Source organism: Xiphophorus maculatus, chromosome 9, assembly GCF_002775205.1.
Source record: "Xiphophorus maculatus strain JP 163 A chromosome 9, X_maculatus-5.0-male, whole genome shotgun sequence".
Taxonomy (NCBI): Eukaryota; Metazoa; Chordata; class Actinopteri; order Cyprinodontiformes; family Poeciliidae; genus Xiphophorus; species Xiphophorus maculatus.
This window is the reverse complement of record NC_036451.1, coordinates 3,324,795-3,343,199: the sequence shown is the minus strand read 5'-3', so window position 1 is coordinate 3,343,199 and position 18,405 is coordinate 3,324,795. Positions and strand designations below refer to the sequence as shown.

The 18,405-nt window shown below is 37.3% G+C and overlaps 1 protein-coding gene across 1 annotated transcript in view; it reads right to left on the bottom strand.

Annotated features, from left to right (window-relative positions):
* LOC102224842 (AP-1 complex subunit mu-1-like) overlaps positions 1-17,678 on the bottom strand; it is a 35,585-nt gene extending 17,907 nt beyond the window's left edge. The window contains exons 1-4 of the mRNA XM_023338893.1: positions 17,482-17,678; positions 8,909-9,065; positions 8,242-8,309; positions 7,657-7,787 (exon numbers count right to left, since the gene is read on the bottom strand). Coding sequence (XP_023194661.1) covers positions 7,657-7,787; positions 8,242-8,309; positions 8,909-9,065; positions 17,482-17,523 — 398 coding nt within the window. The 5' untranslated portion in view covers positions 17,524-17,678. The remainder of the gene's footprint in view (positions 1-7,656; positions 7,788-8,241; positions 8,310-8,908; positions 9,066-17,481) is intronic.
* Between the last annotated feature and the right edge of the window lie 727 nt (positions 17,679-18,405).

Sequence of the window (18,405 nt, the reverse complement as noted above, 5' to 3'; positions counted from 1 at the left end):
GCAGTAGGCTAATTGTTGTATCGTATTTTATTTTAGTCCTGTTTCAGTTTCAAAAGCACAGACAAGGAAGTCCCTCAAAACCCCAGTTGTCTCTGTACTATATTCACCACAAAAAGACACCATCATAAGGGCTAAGTTTAACAGGTATAAAGACATGTTTAATCAGAAAGAAATCACAGAATATTTCTCAGTTTTAACTCTGGGACAAAAAACTTATTTACTGTATACCATCAACAGATCTTTCACATAGTTTTTAATACTTAGGTACTCTCAATAATGATTTAGAATTTTTAAAGTCTTCATAAAGTTCAGTATCAAGTGGATGTGCAGAATGTTCTGTTCAAATTCTTTATTGACTGCAACAAAAGGTAAATAAATTATTCATTAGAAATAAAAGATTAGAAACATTAGAAACTTTTTTAAGAAGGATCCAGTAATCTATAGGCAAAACAGCTGCACAAGGGATTACGTCATCCCTAAGTGAGCTAATTTGTTTTAGAGGTCCTTTGTTACTCCAGAGACAAATAATGACATGTCATGAGAATAAAAAAGCAGCTGCAGTTAGATAAACAACATGTGACCAGACCTGTTGTAACAGTAACACCTGCGCACCACTCTGTACTTCTTACTGGCCTCATTTCCTCTGCAGAGCAGAGTTTGTCATTTTCTATTTCTAGAATATGATGCACTGCAAGGTGAGGGTCAAACACATTAAAATGTTAGTTCTAAACTGTGAAATATATTTATCAGCTTGTGAAACTTCTGATTATTCCACAGAGTGCAGTAAGAAATGTCTTCAAGTTTTCCACACAAAATGTTTTACATACAAATATCAGACAAAGATAAATTGTGTAAATGCAGATCAAGCAGGTGTGTTGTGAGAGGGGGAGACCTATACAAACCAATCTGATCCTATGTGAAAAAAGACAGTAACCTGGTAAACTTAATAACTACATGTTTGTTGCATCTATGTCCAGTATTGATTAGACCATTTAAACCCCCCTTTTTGGTTTTTTGAGTTATTCAGAAATGGACTCGCAGGTGTGCTTCACCAAGTCTGCATAAGCTTACGGACAGAAACTAATGCACAACCAATTCCATTCTGCATTTTCTGGTTTGAGAGCAAAGTTGATTGTTCCATCAATTACAACAGGTTGTCAAGGTCTTAAAGCAGTAAAGCAGCCCCAGACCATCATACAATCACCATTATGGCTGTGAGTATGGTGTTCTTTTTCTGAAAGGTTTGTTTTATGGCAGGTGCAATGGGATGTCAAATTTCCAAAAAGTGTGACCCACTCATCGGTCAACAGAATATTTTCCGAAGTTTTGACAATCAAAAGGTTATTGATTGTTATTGTTAGCAGCGGTTGTTGGTTTAAAAGTCTCCCATACAGGCTATTGTTGCCAAGTCTCTTTCTTCACTGTTGAATCATAAGCACTACATTTAACCATGACAAGCACGGCATGCAATGTTTAAGATGTTCTGGCTTCTTTTGACCTCAAAAATTAGTCAAAAATTAGCGATTTCAGTAATTGCAATCGGCAGGCAGCTCCTGGGGAGGTACTCCACTGCTGCATGTTTTCTCCACTTGTGGATCATGGATGAAGTCCCAAAGCATTAGTACCAGAACATTAAGGACTCAATTTGACTCCTGATGCAATTTCAATGCTCTAATGATGTCAAATTAAACACACAGTGGCAGCATGCAACTCAAAAAGAAATGAGCAAGAAAGAGTAAACACTGGAAGAAAACAAGCCATAAATGCACTACATGGGCAATTGTGCAATAATTGACGTGAACATTGTTTTTAAATCCAACACTATATTGGATAGTGCCCTTTTTTATTTATTTATACAAGTGTTGTGTCTGTAAAATAACTAGTCCCATAAGAAACACCTGTTCAGTTTTATCCGTTATTGCTGGTGTTGTCTGATCTCAGATAAATCAGTCAAAATTTGACACAAGGGCTGCACAAAGGAAAGCATCATCTCTGCAGACCCCACACATTCTGGTCACAAACTGTTGAAGCTGTTACTTTCTGGGCAGGGCTACAGAATGCCCTTTTCAAAACCCAGCCGTCACAGAAACAGTTTCTTTGATGATTATTTTGACCAGAATAATCAGCTACTCATCTTTGAAACCAAAAAATATATATATATATATGCACAATGTTACACCAATCATGGTCTTTTTATCTTCACAAAGAAATGACTGCAAATACATCTGCATATCATTCCTTTATCTTTATTTCATTTCCCCTTTAATATATGTATGTCATTTCTGTAGCGTGTAAGTAAGCGCCTGGAAACAAAAGTTACTTTCCTTGTTTGTGCTCACAATCTTGGCCAATAAAGCTGATGTTGTTTCCACTGCTTTATTTTAATTTAAATGCTCTGCTAAAATAGATTAATAATAATATTTAAGTGTAAGAAAAACCGAACGTAGAAGAAATTAGATACTCAAAAGAAGGGCCTGAGTCATAAATCGTTGCATTTACACTTAATGGCACTTTATACAAACAGCATGTCTTTACTGAAGCATGAGAGACAGTTCTATAAAACAAACGGTACTTCAGTTGCTCATTAGAACCATTCTGAACTGGTGCTGCTGACCTGCACTTGAACTTACATAGAGTACTTGGCTAATATTCACAAAACGATTTGATTCAGATGTTGTGCAGCCTCATGCTTTGATCTCCTTTAAATAAACTCCATTAATTTCAAACACCAAGACAGAAAGTGATCCAAAATGGCAGCTGCTGCAGCAGTCTTCTATCCTCTCCCTCTGTGATCAGCCATAAGGCACGCACTACAAAGCAAGATTAGCAGCTTAGAGAGGTATCTCCAAGTTCAACTCTGGGTTTTTAGTGTCACAAAACTCTGACTGGTTCACTTATTTCTGAGATGAATCACCATGGTAACTTTTGCTGGATACTGAATCTGCTTCAGGAGCAGATCAGGTAAAAAAAAAAAAAGGAAAGAAATAAATCCCAGTAATATCAAGTCTTCCTGAGCAACATTTTGTATGTATATGTTACCTACACATGTTCAGTGATCAGTTGGAGATCCCATATTAAGAAACAATTACATTTGGGCACTGTAGATATAATTTCCAAACTTTTATTTTTCAGTTTCACCTTTCCTTTGTTGACTGAAATGTTTTTCTTGTGACTTCTCTTGAGAATCAGATTATAACTTTTTCTTCGTATTTACCAGTTGACATCTAAATAAGGTGTTAAAGCAAATTAAATAGCAAGCAAGCTTGTTCTTGGTTACTTGTAAAGGTTTAAATTCAATAGAGCTTTGCATATTCAGCAGATACAAAGCCAATTTTTATGCATAAATCCTCTCTTTGGCAACCTTTATCCCTTTAGCTGATTTTAAGTCCTAAAGGAAGCACTCATCTACTTTCATTATGAATTGATCAACATTAAGATTTTTTTTATTTGAATGTACTTAGAGTAAGTACAGGTACAGGGTTGAAGAAAAGTTCTTTATGCGTTTCATTTATGTAGTTTCAGGACTGTGTTTATAGCTCTGTTTTGATTTCCACTAAGGCTTGAAGGAAACATCTGTTTGGCTGTGCCTTTCGTCTACACAATGCTGCTCAGAACAGTGAGAGAATAACAAAACAATAAAGCTGCAGCCGGACAGGCTGAACAATGAGCAGCAACTAGTTGAAGAAGCATGTGAAGCCAAATTCAAGAGCAAATTTTCATTTTCGTGTTTTAAAACTACAGATAGAATAAAATCAACTGGAGCTGCTCTAAATCGACAAATCTTTTTAGCATGCTACCAGTGTCAACTATGAAGACAAATTCTGTAGATTAAGGAGGAAATACAAATGCTAAGTGAAAGGCCTTGTTTTCACTTCAAATGTGCAGTTCTGTTTAAATGCCAACAGTAAAAATGACAAAAAACAAACAAGTTTAGGATTGATTGACAGATTAAGGCAGGAGATTTTCCCTTGTTTTCTGTCCCAATTCCTCACACTTCAGGGTCTTGAAAAGCCTGCTGAAATGCAAAAAAGTCTGATAGAGATGAAAGACTTTGACATATGAGAGTTTGGGTCGATGTTGAATTGTTTTGATGTTTTTCTATTTTGCCCTGATTCTCCTCGGAAATGCTAATGAAGGGATCTTGAAGAGCGTCTGGCACTAAGCTGACAGATTAGCATAACAATAGGAGAAACATGCAAACAAAGCCAAGGTTTTACTATATTAATGCAGATATTTGACCTTTCAAGGTAAAATAGGCATAAAATACACAAATAAAACTAAATTTCTTACATGCAGTGTCTCATTAAAGCATCAATACCCCGTGACTTAGAGAACAAACAGCATCATTAAGACCAACAAGCCAAGCAGACATATTAGGGTCTGTCTGTGTTCTGTTTTAATGAGAATCTTAAAGCAGATGTTTGAAACAACCCAAATTTTGAAAATAATCTAAGTTTTGCCAAAAAAAAATAAAAAATTGGCACAAATGCCCACCCTCCACAACATGGCCACTTAAACTGATTGGCCAGCAAGTTTTCTAAAAAACTAAAATCTTCTGGCAAATCTGCTATGTTTGCAGGTATAAGTTTTGCAAGCATAAGTTTCACAATCTTTTAATATGTTATTTATGCAAGAATCACAATAACATTTATTTTAAAAAAGTTTTAAGACTTTTTCTAGTTTGTCACAAGCCAAGCAGGAGACACAGCAAGCGTGAAGGAAGATGACGACGAGACTAAAACTGAACTTTTTGTCCTACATGAAGGCTTCAGTGTGAGGTAGGAAACTAATGCTGCACATCAACCTGAACATGACAACTCCACTGTGAAATATGGTGATGGCATCAGAAAGCTGGTCAGAGTTGATGGGATAATGGGCTGAACTAAATACAAACCAGTCCAAAAAAGAAACATCTTAAAGGATGCAAAAAAAAACATGCGATTGGTGCAAAGGTTCACCTTCCAATAGTGAGAACTGTCTCCCCTCAGACCTGCTGCAGGCCTTCTATCACTGCTCCATAGAGAGTGTGCTCACGTACAGTCTGTGTGTCTGGTATGGCAGTAGCACATCCACGGACAAGAAGGTGCTCCAGAGGGTTGTTAGGGCAGCAAAGAGAACCATAGGCTGTCCCCTCCCCACTATGGAACAGATTTACACTTCCAGGCTCCCCAAGAAATCTTTGGACATTTTAAATGACTCTTCACACCCTGGCCATGGTCTCTTCCAGCTGCTGCCATCAGGCAAGAGATACAGAGCAATAAAAACCAGGACAAATCGCCTAAAACACAGTTTTTACCCGATGGCAATCGTGGCACTAAATTCAAAGGCATAAGAACTTCTGCTCTTGACATCACTTTGTTAAAAAATGTAAATTCTGTTGCGACACCTCCAGGCGCTGCAATCATCTTCTGATGTGTATTTATTTCTCATTTTGTACTATTTATTTCTTTATCTTTTTCATGTATGTATGTATATGTATATTGTATATTATGTATATACACATAACCTGCATTTTAACTTGAGTGGAGCAAATCTCAATCTTGTTGTAATCTGTTGATGACAATGACAAATAAATCTTATCTTATCTTAAAAATGCTATTTGTCCAATCCGATTGAGTTTAAGCTATTTTGCAAAGAAGACTGGACAAAGTTGAGACATTTCTCTTAAAACTCACTGCAGAACTAATTCCAGAAAAAGAAGTCTACCAAGTATGGACTCAGTGAGGTATAAATTTAATGTATACTAGATTGGTCAGATTGTATTTATAAAAATATGAAATCCATTTATCAATGTCATTCTCTTTCACAATTATGAACAATGGTGTTTTTGTCCATCACATCGCCCCAGTTAAATAAATTGACTCTTATAACTAACAAAAAATGTGAAAATAATTTCAGTATGACTACTTTACAAGCCACTCGAGATTCATAGGTATATTTTTATGCATGAGCACCTTATTCTTTTTCCCCCACCCACACAATAACTCTTGCCAAGTATGCAGTGTAATATTGTAAGCGTTCTTATTGCTGCTGGGTCATTAAAAGGTTAAAGAACTGAAGTAACAACCAGAGACAAAGACAATCGGAGTGTGTGTGTCTATGTCTGGGTGTGCGTGTGTGTGTGTGTGTGTGTCTACTGTCTGCAGGGATGAGAGCGTGTTTGTCTCCATGGAGGGTAGGGAGCTGAGCTTTTCTGACTGAGAGTCTTAAGTGTGTTCAGCTGAAGGTACCATTGTGTAAGTGCCAATTGGAGACGAGTGATTCTCAGCATCATTCAGTCAACACACACACAGTACACAAGAGACTTAACATCAAGCTACATGCAAAACTAGTTACACATAAGCAGCTAAGTTATACAATTGTACTCTTTAATGAAAATCAAAGAAGATAATGTGCAAACTGAGGCAATGTCAGAGAGTTGCTGCATGTTACAGAAAGTTGGGTCTTATCCTGGAGACAAATGCCTTTTTGAGAAGGGAGTAGAAGAAGACAAAGCAACCCTGTCTAAAACCAAAAGCACAGGAACAAAGTGTAAGCATTTCTCACCTTCCTCACTGGTTACGTTCTGCGTTTTATTTTGACCACAGTTTAGGCCAATGGCTCTCAAAGCCTACTCATTAGGTACACTAATTCCCTCTCTGCTGCTTCCTGACATTATACCACAAAGTAGTTATCTCAAAGTCTCTTTATCCCTGATGGAAAATACAAGTGTCACTTGAACATGTGTAATTGGATCGGAAATTAGAACAAAGTGTTGCAGTTACTGCTTTCACGGGGCTTAAAAAATATAACCTTATTCACTTATCAGCCCTATGTTTAAATTATCATTTCTATGGAAACATTTGTTAGATATAATTGCCAAATCCTTGTTATAAAGGCTGGTAATTATGTTACCCTTCCCTTTTGTTTCCTGCTGTGAATTGCTGTTGGGTTAGTCTGAAAATTTGGTTCCAGAATGTATTGGTGTGTTATCTTATGCAAAAACTGGAGCACCACAATAATTTCAACACAAAATGATTTTGACACGAAACCAGAAAACCACTCCATTTTCCACAAAAACCCTATTGGTTAAGAAATTTTTGATCACTAAACCACTTTTAATGCCAACTTAAACTGGGAGAAAGAAGAGCCAATTAATTTTGAAAAAATTTCAAAACAGCAACACAGGCGTTGGCAGTTCAACCCTACGTGAAGCATTCTGGGTTTGGGTAAAAAAATAAAAAAACCAATCACCCTTTGTTCCCTGCAATTTTGGCTTATGCTAAGGGATAAGCAACTGCTAGGAAAATCCTACAGCTAAATTGTATAATTGACAGCAGGTCTAAAAATAACATCTGTTTTCAGTTGAATTGTAGAGAGGATCTGTCATATTAAAGATAAAAATAATTAATCATAGTGGCTTTTTGACATCTGCTTTATGCTCAGTAAATATAATGTCAAATTAGTGATCTCAAAGGTTGACTACTGAAAGCGTCAGCGGAAGCCCAGTGGACTGATTTTGTGGGGAAGCCCATCGGTGAAAGACTTAGAATCCCTCCAAACACAATCCAAAGCAGCTTTGGCCTGTCATTATATTTAAAATATCACCTCGGTTAAAAGGAACAGGTTAATCCAAGGACTTTAGTGGAGTCACAGATTGTGCATCACTTTTCTTACTCTTGTAGGATCTTGCTCTCAGTTGTCTGGGGGAATCCAAAGTCCATCACTTCATCCATCAGTTCATATACTGTCACAAAGTTGTCACGAATACTTTCCTCCTCCAGCTCTTTAAAATACTCCTTAAATACCTGCAGAAAGAAAAACGAGTTGGAGTTTTTTACATCAGCTCAGATAAAAAAAATACATGGTGTGACAGTTTGTCATGCTGTGTAGGAGCAGATTCTCCCTACAACAGGGTAGCAAATTACCCCTATTGCATAACTGAATTTACAAGAGCAAGCTGTAACAATTATAAAAAAGATAAAGATAATGAGAGAGAGAGAGTAATAATAGGGAGTACTTTTGGGCAGGGAGATGGAGATAACAAATGTAAAGACAAAGATGGCACACTTAAAACAAAACATACAACCACAATGCATTGTGGGATGTATGCACAGACATGGAGGCAGAATATGGAGTTGGCTGCCAAAGGGGGAGGAGCCTCCAAGTCCCGAAAGACCACCCCCAACCCAGCAGATGACACAGCACTAAAGGGATTTCCCTGGTATTAAAGAAAAGTTAAAGAGCTGAAGTATGACTCACCTGAACTATTCTATAAAGAAAGGAGTACACCAGAGCAGCGTTGGCATTCTTCTTTGTCATTGCTACCACTTATGAAGAAACTGTTAAGAAAAAACACTTTTCATCCAAAAGTTGCACCCAAAATAATTATTTTCACTTATCCTTTGCAGAAGAACAGAAGTTAAAAAATTGCACATGCAACAGTATATAAAGTTACCAGAATGCATCTGATTCAAAAGCAATTAAGAACATAACCCAGGGTTGAAGAACAGCTAGGATGTAATTCAATGCATTGGGAATAGCAGTTACTCCCAACTGCAATATGATGCTGAATTAATAATGTTCTAGGAAGACTGACTGTATAATCTCACAGTAGAAAAGGGGAGGATATTCTGCACAGTAAATCATACATTGCTCACTCTGATTCATGATATGCAAAGGCAGACAGTGAGAAGCTCAGGAGCTGATGGCTACACAAACCTGGAGCACAGGGCCTCCTGTGGTTCTGTTCTGGGAAGATAAAATTTTCCCGCATCATAAATAGAAATGACTGACAGGGAGGGGCTGACACTTTGAGGTGGGATTGTCAGTCTTCATGAGAAACTACACCCATTGGTGAATTGAGACATCCACAGTGAAGACACCTTTTACACAAAACATCACACAGAAATAAACTCGCATTGGATACAGTAAAGGTTGCTGTGTTTGATCCAGAGGAAGTGTGAGGAGCCATGGCTGACCAGCGGTGTCATCTCAGCATCTTCCTCCCTCTTCATCAATATGGGCATGAAGTGGTCAATTTCATTCATGTCCATGTTTCCCATGTAGTTACGGCAAATCAAAACCTGGACAGATAACACAGAGCAGAGAGGGAGAGGAAATATTATGCAGCAACCATTCAGTCATTAAAGATTCATAGCTTTGGCTGAGATACCAAACCTGCACTCTAGTCTGAAGATGCTTCAGGAACCTTTGGCTGACAGTTGAAAGAAAAGACAAAAAAGAAAAGAAAAAAAACTCATCCTTTCTCAGTTTCTCTCGCAACAAAATGTGCAAACAGTGTTTCATGCCTGAACGTTTTCCTTGAAGCTATAATGGACTGATGGATATCTCAGCATGAATGATGAATGGCTTTCTTAAAATAAGAATCAGAGTAGATCCCAGCAAAGTTCACAAGATGATTGGGGTCAAAATTCAAAGAAACCATGCTGTGTACATTTCTATGGGAAAATACAGGGTAAAAGTTCAGGCATGCAACATCTCAGTATATCGAAGGTGTGTGGCTGTTGGGTCTTTTCCCTCAAGATCAACAATTAAAAAAAGAAAAACCCCAACAACGTTCACATACCTTTAAGTTATTTACTTAATGAAAATCAAACCAAAAGCTGTTGGAGCCTTTTCCATGCCTGAGCTCCAACAGACAGGATTCAAAGGAAAATCTTGATATGAAAAGAATACAGAATCTTGCCATGCACAGCATGCATCAGACGTTTAAGTTAAAAAGTATATTTACCAAAGAAATGACATCTCAATGACTAAATTTCAGCACAGCTGGATTTTCAGCAGCTCTACAAGTAGTATCCTGATTTAAACAAATTAAGTTTAAGATTAAGACTGATTTGTCACGCTGCAGTATGAGCACAAAAACAACCGCCCATTATTCTAGTTAGGAAAACATGTTTTTTTGCCCATGCTACATTATTTTCAAACCACAGTTGACTAGCTCAAGGCAGCAGACAGCATGCTGGCTAAAAGGTCAGAAATCCTGGCTAATTAGATAATATCAGCTTTTTAAGTGTTATGGTACTTTAAGAGCAAAATGGTACAATAACATGAGGAATAAGCACTTAAAAACAGCTACTTGGTTTAGCAGGCGCTTCCCATTTTTGTCACAGTATATGTATCAAATAAAATGACCAATAAATTGTCATTATATTTAACCAGTTACACTGTGAAAATCTCATAAAGGTCCATGTTTAAAGGAGATAGGCCAGGACAGTTTAAAAATATATTTATAGCAAAACCATAATAATAACAAGAATGCAAATTCATGGTACCTTGTTAGAACATTAGTAACAATATAATTGTCAGTGGTACATAATCAGTAACAAATGAACTGAATTAAAATTTGGGGTCGTAAATCATTTACACAAATGTCTGATTGAGGTCATATTTAATTAGTAGTATGAACGACTATGCAAAACAACATAAACAGCAAAATCTGAGAATCAAAATTGAAACTGAGTATCAAGACCTGTTGTGTGGACGTAGCGTAAGAAAATAACTTTCCAGATTAATGTTTCCTAACCCTGGTCCTCAGGGCACACCGGCCTGGATGTTTTAGGTGTTTCCCTGCATCAGCACACCTGATTTCAATTGAGAGTTGATTAACGGGCTTTTCCTGAACTGCAGTCCTTAGAATCAGGTGTGTTAAAGCAGGGAAGCATCCAAAACATGCAGGGCAGTGAGCCTCCAGGACCAGGGTTGGGAAACACTGTTGTGGACCATGGAAGGAGATTAAGAAATAAAAATTCCTCTGCTTTGGGGGTCTGTATCTTTCTCTCACACACATGCACACACCAACACGCACAAAGACAGACACACAACTCTCCTCTGTCTTTAATAGAAACTTTGTTGTGGAGAGGTCACACATGGCCAGGTACAAAGGGAGAAGGAAATAAGATATAAAAAGGAAATTCCAGCCAAGTAATCCGAGGCTGTGGATAGGCCGATGCTCAGGTACTGTGAAGAAAGATGGAAACCGCAGAGTGAGCAGTTCAAAGGTCAGAGGAGAAAAAGAATGACATATGGACAGGTTGTTGCATCAAAAAACTGCAATGCTGAATACTGCCAGTGTGTAGAGATTCACTTTGAAGTTCTGAAACCAAACTAATAGAAAACAACAAGACATTCTTTCTCTAAAGTATTCAGCTTCAGTCGTTCTGGAGTCACTGCTATCACAGATCATTCTACTACAAAGAGATTTTGGATAGAGTTACTATTTTAAAGCAGTTGACATGCATTGCAATGGGATAAAAAAATAAATACTGGAACATTACATACTGGAAATATTGGCTCCATGCTACATTGTCTAGTTAATCTGCGTTTTAAAAACTGGGAGATTGATTAATAATGTATATAAAGCTCTCAGGGCTCATAATGAGCTTTGACAAGTTTCCCTTATCACCCATTTCCCTGCTGTACATTGAAAAGTACACAACTGTCATTTACCAAACAACTTCATACTCTGGAGAGGTATTAATCATTTGATTCTACAGTGACAGAAAATGAAAGTGTCAGGCTTCTTTCTTGTTAGCTGTGCAGAGAAGAATGTAACCTGGTGCAAAATATCCTAAATGTGACTTTAAGATGAGGAAGACGTCACCGTTGTGTGTTAGTTTGTATGAGTGTCTAATTAAAAAGGACAATATCATGCAGTTTTGAGTATTATTTATTTATACCTGGGTTTACATTCCTCAAATGGAAAAACAATCCTAAACTAAACAAGTCTAAGGTGTACTCAAAACTGCATTTTTATTAAATCACGTGTATCTAAAACTGTAGATAACCTAAAAGAGAGGGAAGGGAGGGAAAAATAGCATTTAGAGGAAATTTGGGGCAGGGACACACACAACAATGGGTGGCTGTGTCCAGAATGTGAAATCAATACAATCCACTCACTACTGACCTCAAAGACAAATAGGGACCAGAAAACCCTCACTGGAGTGTTTGACCCAAAGGCAAACTAGACAAAAAAAAAATCTCAGCAAATCTAATGTCAGTTTGGATCACCCATCAACACTTTGCAACATAAATCACAGTATAAATCTCACTGAGTCACTCCAATACCAGGGTGATTATGAGATAAGCTAAAGAGCTGTTGACAGAAAATGTAGTTTGCTTATGAAAGGGCTACTAGACCCCTAAGAAATTCAGATATAATGCCACACAGTTCCTTGGTCAATAGAAACTATTTAACAACAGAAATGGTCATAATGCCTCATTTTTATCCCAATCTGAGATTCCAGCTCAAAGTGACACTGACAGCTCCATTGTTTAGCAATTGGGAGTATGTTAACATGCAAACTACTATCATTGTTGTCTGGAAACAAATTTTACTACTTTTTGTCCTACTTTAAGTATTCTGACCAAAACTGCTTCTTTGTGGTTTTACTATACCAATATTTGGAAATAATTACGTTAAAGTGATGCATTTTTGGAAAAAGCCAACATTAAGTTTGGAGCAGCCAGTAGTTGTCCAGAGGAATTACAGTGGAGCACCTACTCATGATTTGCAGATTTTTCTGTGGATTGCAGCTCCAATTTATTAGCAGAAAATTCACCCACTATTGCAGGTTTTTGAAAATATTAAATCAAATGCTGCTTTGGAAGCTGAAATAGCAATAAGCAATGCTACTTGAATGCTATGGGCTCTTTGCACCTCAGCTTCCGCGTTCGGGGAAAAGCGGCTCAATCTTTTCCGATCTATTGAAAAAGGCATTTTACACTGGGTGTTTGCAGGGCTTGTCCAAGGTAACAATTAATGATGTACATCGATCCGAAGCCCCGACAAGTAAGCTGGAGAACGGTTTTAAGATGTACGCCTTGTTATACACAGATATGAAGGTGAGTTTTACTTTCTTTAAACTTTGTGGCTAACATTAGCTTTAGCTTATGCTAGACATTTTTCTTGTAAAAATGTGCTATTTAAGTATCTAAACATTTTTCATCATTCATTAACGGACAATGTTTTTACCTTGTTTTCAAGTATATTACGTGTGTTTATTGTCGTCAGTGTCAGAGACCAAGTAACGGGGATTTTACGGTTCGGGTTTTTTGCTTCTGAAGCACAACAAGCCCAGCTTAACAGCTTAACTAGCTTAACAGTAGAGCAGCTCTAGTGTCGAAGTTCTAGTTCAGCTGACGGTTCAGAGTTGTTGCTTTTAGAAAAATATGGCCGTGTTCCTTAAGGTCTCCGTGTTACTTCGCTTTATTAGTTTTGCATGTTTCTTGTGAAGCAGGACGGTGTTTACAGCAGTGTGTACAGGCGGGTCAGTTGCTCTGCTGTCTGGCTCTGGTCTGCTCTCTAGTTCCCATAAACTCTCTTTCAGGCTAAATACAGAAGTGATTCCATGGAAATAACACAGGGGGCTCCTTTACCTTCTTCTTTAGGCTGAAGAAGTTGATCCGGAGTGAAGTGAAGGCTGTAAACTTTGCTGTGCGGCGTTAGCTTTAACTGGTAGCCACGATTATTTACAAGCCATCATCTTTTTAATTCAGGACTGTTTGGAAATCCATGAAACCTTAAAAGCCCATCTGAAATAAGACTTTGTCTTTTCTAGCTGTCATGGTAACTCAAAGTGGAAAAAAGAGAGCCGCATTTGCGCATGCGGTTGTGACGTCAGCGCGGCAGGTGCAAAGAGCCCATTGGCTGGGATTTGCAAAGCAGTCAATACAGAAACTCCATTCATTTTCCTTATTTCTGCTTATTTAAGAGCAGAAATAATTAAATCTGTAGATTATATCTTCTGTAGTATTGCTAAAACTGTGCCCATTAAAATATCTTTGGTGTTTGAACTGATAAAATAGACAGTTTTAAGCGTGTTTAGAAGAAGTCTCAAATATTTGTGAATTTTAGCTGCCCATTGATGGATGTAGTTCCTAATCCCTGTGAATTTACTAAATGTTATAACCTTTGAAACTGATTCATGTGACCAGATGAATCAGGCTACACAAAATGTGGGATGTCTGAAGGGCTGAGTCTGGGTTTAATTTAGCATTTGACAGAAAAATGAAAGGATGGAAAAATGTCAAGACATCTCTGTAGTAATAAAGGCATATCCTGTGAGCCCTATGGCAATAACCAATTTTGAAATCACCCCAGGATCCATTTGGGATTTTTAGTTGGAATCGACCAGCAGCTTGGCATTTCCATCCAAAAAAACCACAAAAAAAAACAAGCATTGTGACTAAAAACGAAAGCATCACAAATTTGAAACATCATATATTGAGGAATCAATAAACTTAAACTTCTCAGCTTGCATTTTTGAATCCAAGTATCTAACTCCTTTAGTTATTTTACACTTACTATATGACCACGTTTGTCTGCTGGAGACATCTAAATGCTCACAATAACCCTAAACTTGAGCTCAAGTGAATTACTGTATAGAAAAATTCTATTGTGAAGCTCTAGGAACAGTTGATGCTGTGATGATTGTAATAGCTTGACATTTTGGTACATCAGTGAGTCCCAGAAGCTATCCATGTTCAGGCTGGTGCCCAGGAGGTTAGGGTGGAAAGGGGATGGCGTTATGGTGGAGGGATAAAGGGCAGATGTGGAGATTGGCTTCTGCCTTCTTGTGCATTTTAAGGAATGTCTGAAAGCTGAAATGGGCAGGTTGTGCTTGACTGTTTTTTTGTAATGTCTTGTAAACTATGTAAATAGTTTACTCATTTAGAATTCAACCTTTTACTCTAGCTAATTACACTTTTAATTACAACTACAATGCACATTTGCTCTATGAGCACTAAAATTTAGAAACTTGTCTGATCAGGACATTGCCAGAGGCACAGTGAGGATGGAAGGTGAAGCACTGCTAAGTAGCCTGGGGGCAGAGATAAGTAGATTGCAAGAGGGAAAAAGAAACCTTTAATCTGTACAATCAGGCACCCAGGCTATGAAGGATGGATCTTTCTCCCTGATGGGCATTGTTGTCAAGCAGAAAAGGCTATTCAGCAATTCCTTTTGTTGCCCTTGTAGTGACTCCAGGACTGATTAATCATCAATCAAATTGACATGCAGATTTTGGATCAATCATTAGGTCTGTAAATGTCAGATATGTCAGGATCCCACAGGTTAGTTTGTAATATTTGTATTTGCTTATTTGTAATGGGTCTTTTGAGATTTACAATCTCATTTACAAGGATGTCCTGGACAAAACCAACACTAATATAATCAGATGCTTTGGTCCAATCAAAACCTGAAAATATATACACCCAATGCAGTTTTTTTTTCATTTTCTTTCACTGACCATAAAAATTTCTGGGATATTGGTAAAACAAAAAATATAAAGAAAAACAGTGAGTTTCTAGGCTATCAACATCTGACTTTAATTGCAAAGTTCACCAATCAATGTCTGATGTTACAGTGTAGAGGTGTCCAAAGTCAGTCCTCAAAGTCTGGCATCCTGCATGTTTTACTTCTCTCTCTTTGTTACTACCTCCTCAGCATGTGAATGGCATATGTCAAAGAAATGAATTCACATAAAATCAAGGAAAAAAGCCACAAATATGAACATTATTGCTCTCAAAGTTAAGCTCCGCAGGTTTTCTTTGGGCAGTGTGACTTTAAGACACAGTGCCGGGTTTACAGTGCTGACCAAACAATCCCAGCATGCTGCAGACATTTTTGTTCCTATTCTTAGACATTTTTTTGTAAGTTAGTTCAAATTAAAAGGAAATATGAAATACGGGTCTAAAATATGCATAGAAGTCAAAACAATTAAAAACAAATACATAGCTTAGACTAAATACTACGTAGATTACACTAAAAGTAAGTAAGAGATTTCAGAGCATTAAAGTGAACAAAACTTAAAATATTTAAAATACTTAAAATATACTTAAAAAAACAAAAAAATATATATTCTAACAAAATAAACAGCAGCAGACAAAAATCAATATAACATTTTAGGGCTTGACACATCTCTCCATATCCAGGTGGACCTCGGCCAATGACGTGCTCTTATTCCTCCTGTGTTTACAGCTTGAACAACCACCCTACACACAGAGATTTATGGTATGAGGGCGTTTATAAAGGTTTTAGAAAGGTTTATAAGGACACAATCGAAAAGAGAAAAAAACTGTTCTCACAGGAAATCCAGGAAGTTTTCGTTTCCTTGTCACAGAGACTAAATATCCACACTGCAAACCGAAATTCTCTCCTCACTGACTTTCTTTGAAGCTATAGCTTTTTTGGGGGGGGGGGGGTTCAGCTCATGATTTGACCCGTTGAGTGTTTGGCACTAACCTTTGACTCTTTTTTTGTCCCTGTCAGTTCATAGACATGAATTAGACCTAATTACCCTGTATTCTACTGATTAAAGAAAGAATAGCTAAACAATGGACCCTAAATAAGAAATTATTATTATAAAAAAGGAGAACATTGCTTTCCTCTATGTCCTTATTGCTTACCAAAGTACAGAGTACAAGTAGAAATCTAGGACAAATAGCGTAGAGCTGATGCTAACTGATCAGTTTTCTGCTTAAATTGTACAAACTTTGTTTAGATCAGCAATCACCAAATCCTGCAAAAGTCACTGTAGCAACTTTTACATGGATCCCTGCTCCAACTGACCTGAATCTAATGGGCTAATTTCTGCAGAGGCTATTTCAGTCATTCATGTGATTGAAGTGTGTTGGAACGCAGACGGATCTAAACGTTTCAAGGCAGTGGCTCCCAAGTTGTGTTAAATCTCATTGGCATGTTGAGAGTCAAAATTAAGTGAGTCTAGGATTAAGTTTGCGTAAACAACCTGAGACATAAAATTTTATTAATTTTGCAAACCTACTGATCAAACCAGAGTAGGGTGGAGTTCAGTACACTATGCACACCCTCAGCCTATCTGCTGCAAAAATAAGCAAATCACATTTTATAAATGTTTTGAAGTTCTTGTTAACTATCAAACAAGAAAACATGTGCAAAACATCAATGGGAACAAAAATTAGACAATTAAATAGGACTTTTAGAGACAAGGAAAGCAATACAAAAGAAAACGAGAGATTAAATCCTTGATCCAGTGGAAAGATATTTTCTAATGACTAAATTATGTGTAAAAGCCTAAATTCTATATTTTCATGCACGTTGAAACACTTTTCAAAGGGATCAGTTGCAATTAAAAGAAACAATAGCTCCAAGAGATAAGTTCCAAACTTTGAAATAGGACACATCACATATAATAAGGGCTGCATCGCTGCACAAGAACAAGCTCTCTGTGTACACTCAGCATCGATAAACGAGTTTGGCGAGTTGGCTTTCTCTTCCTGTTTTATGTCAGTGTTACAACCCATTTAACCTTAATTCACTAACTTACTCTCTTGAAACACAACTATGCCGGAAATTTTCTAAATGCAGTAGAAACAAGCACGGTGAAATAAAAATATATACTTCAGCAAAGGCGCTTCCTTTAGTTTAAATAGTCCTCGTATTGCAGGTGCCGCGCTGTTAATGTCAACTTCCCCACCAACAAGTCGCCCAAAACTTACCTTTCCCTTCAGGTCGAGGATGAATATCGCCGAGGCGGACATCTTGACGGAGAAAAAAAAAACCTCGAGAACAAGAATGAGGCAGGATGATTCCTAGGTCTACTGTAGGATATGGGTCATATAAATGGAAGAAAAAGTCGCTCCCATCATTCTCCTCCTCCCCCCTCTGAGCTGCGCTCTGTTCAGTCGAAGCGTTTCGCTGCAGCGCCGCTTTTCCGGAGCGTCAAACTCACTGTGTTTACAGAAGCACAATTTCCGGCCGCAAAATGAGCTCAACCAATCTATTTCCATCCTCAAATTTTGTTAATTTCAACCTCAGCACGATGTTGCAGAACGCTTAAATCAGTTTTGTTTGCCTGGCTTAGCTCTTAGTGTTGCTTTTTCAGGGCAAAGGAGCCGTTTTACACCCAAGGCTTGGAAATAAAAGACTGAAGAGGTTGTGAATTTTGAAATGATTGACAAGACAAGACACCTCAGATCCAACAGAGATGTAAAGATGTAGAACTTATGATAAACATTTAATAAAATGTGTGTCCTTGAGAAATTGCTCGTAAAAAAAGTGAATATCGAAACAAGGCTTAATAATAATACCCAACGACTGAAAAAGAAATATCTAAAATGATTCAGGCAAGGCCAATTAATGTGAAGCTTCCTTTATCCGTAAGAATACATTTTAAGACAATTGAAATAGCTTCAAAAGTCATAATTCGTCGTTTCTCTGGAAATACCTATAAGTAATAATATACACTTCACATTTTTAATGCTTTTATGGGCCGCCATAATATTATCTGTTTATGCCTACGTTATAAACTAGAGTTTGCACAGATTTGAAGTTAAAACATTCAATACTTTGGGCATTATTATTATTATTATTATTATTATTATTATTATTATTATTATTATTATTATTATTATTATATTATT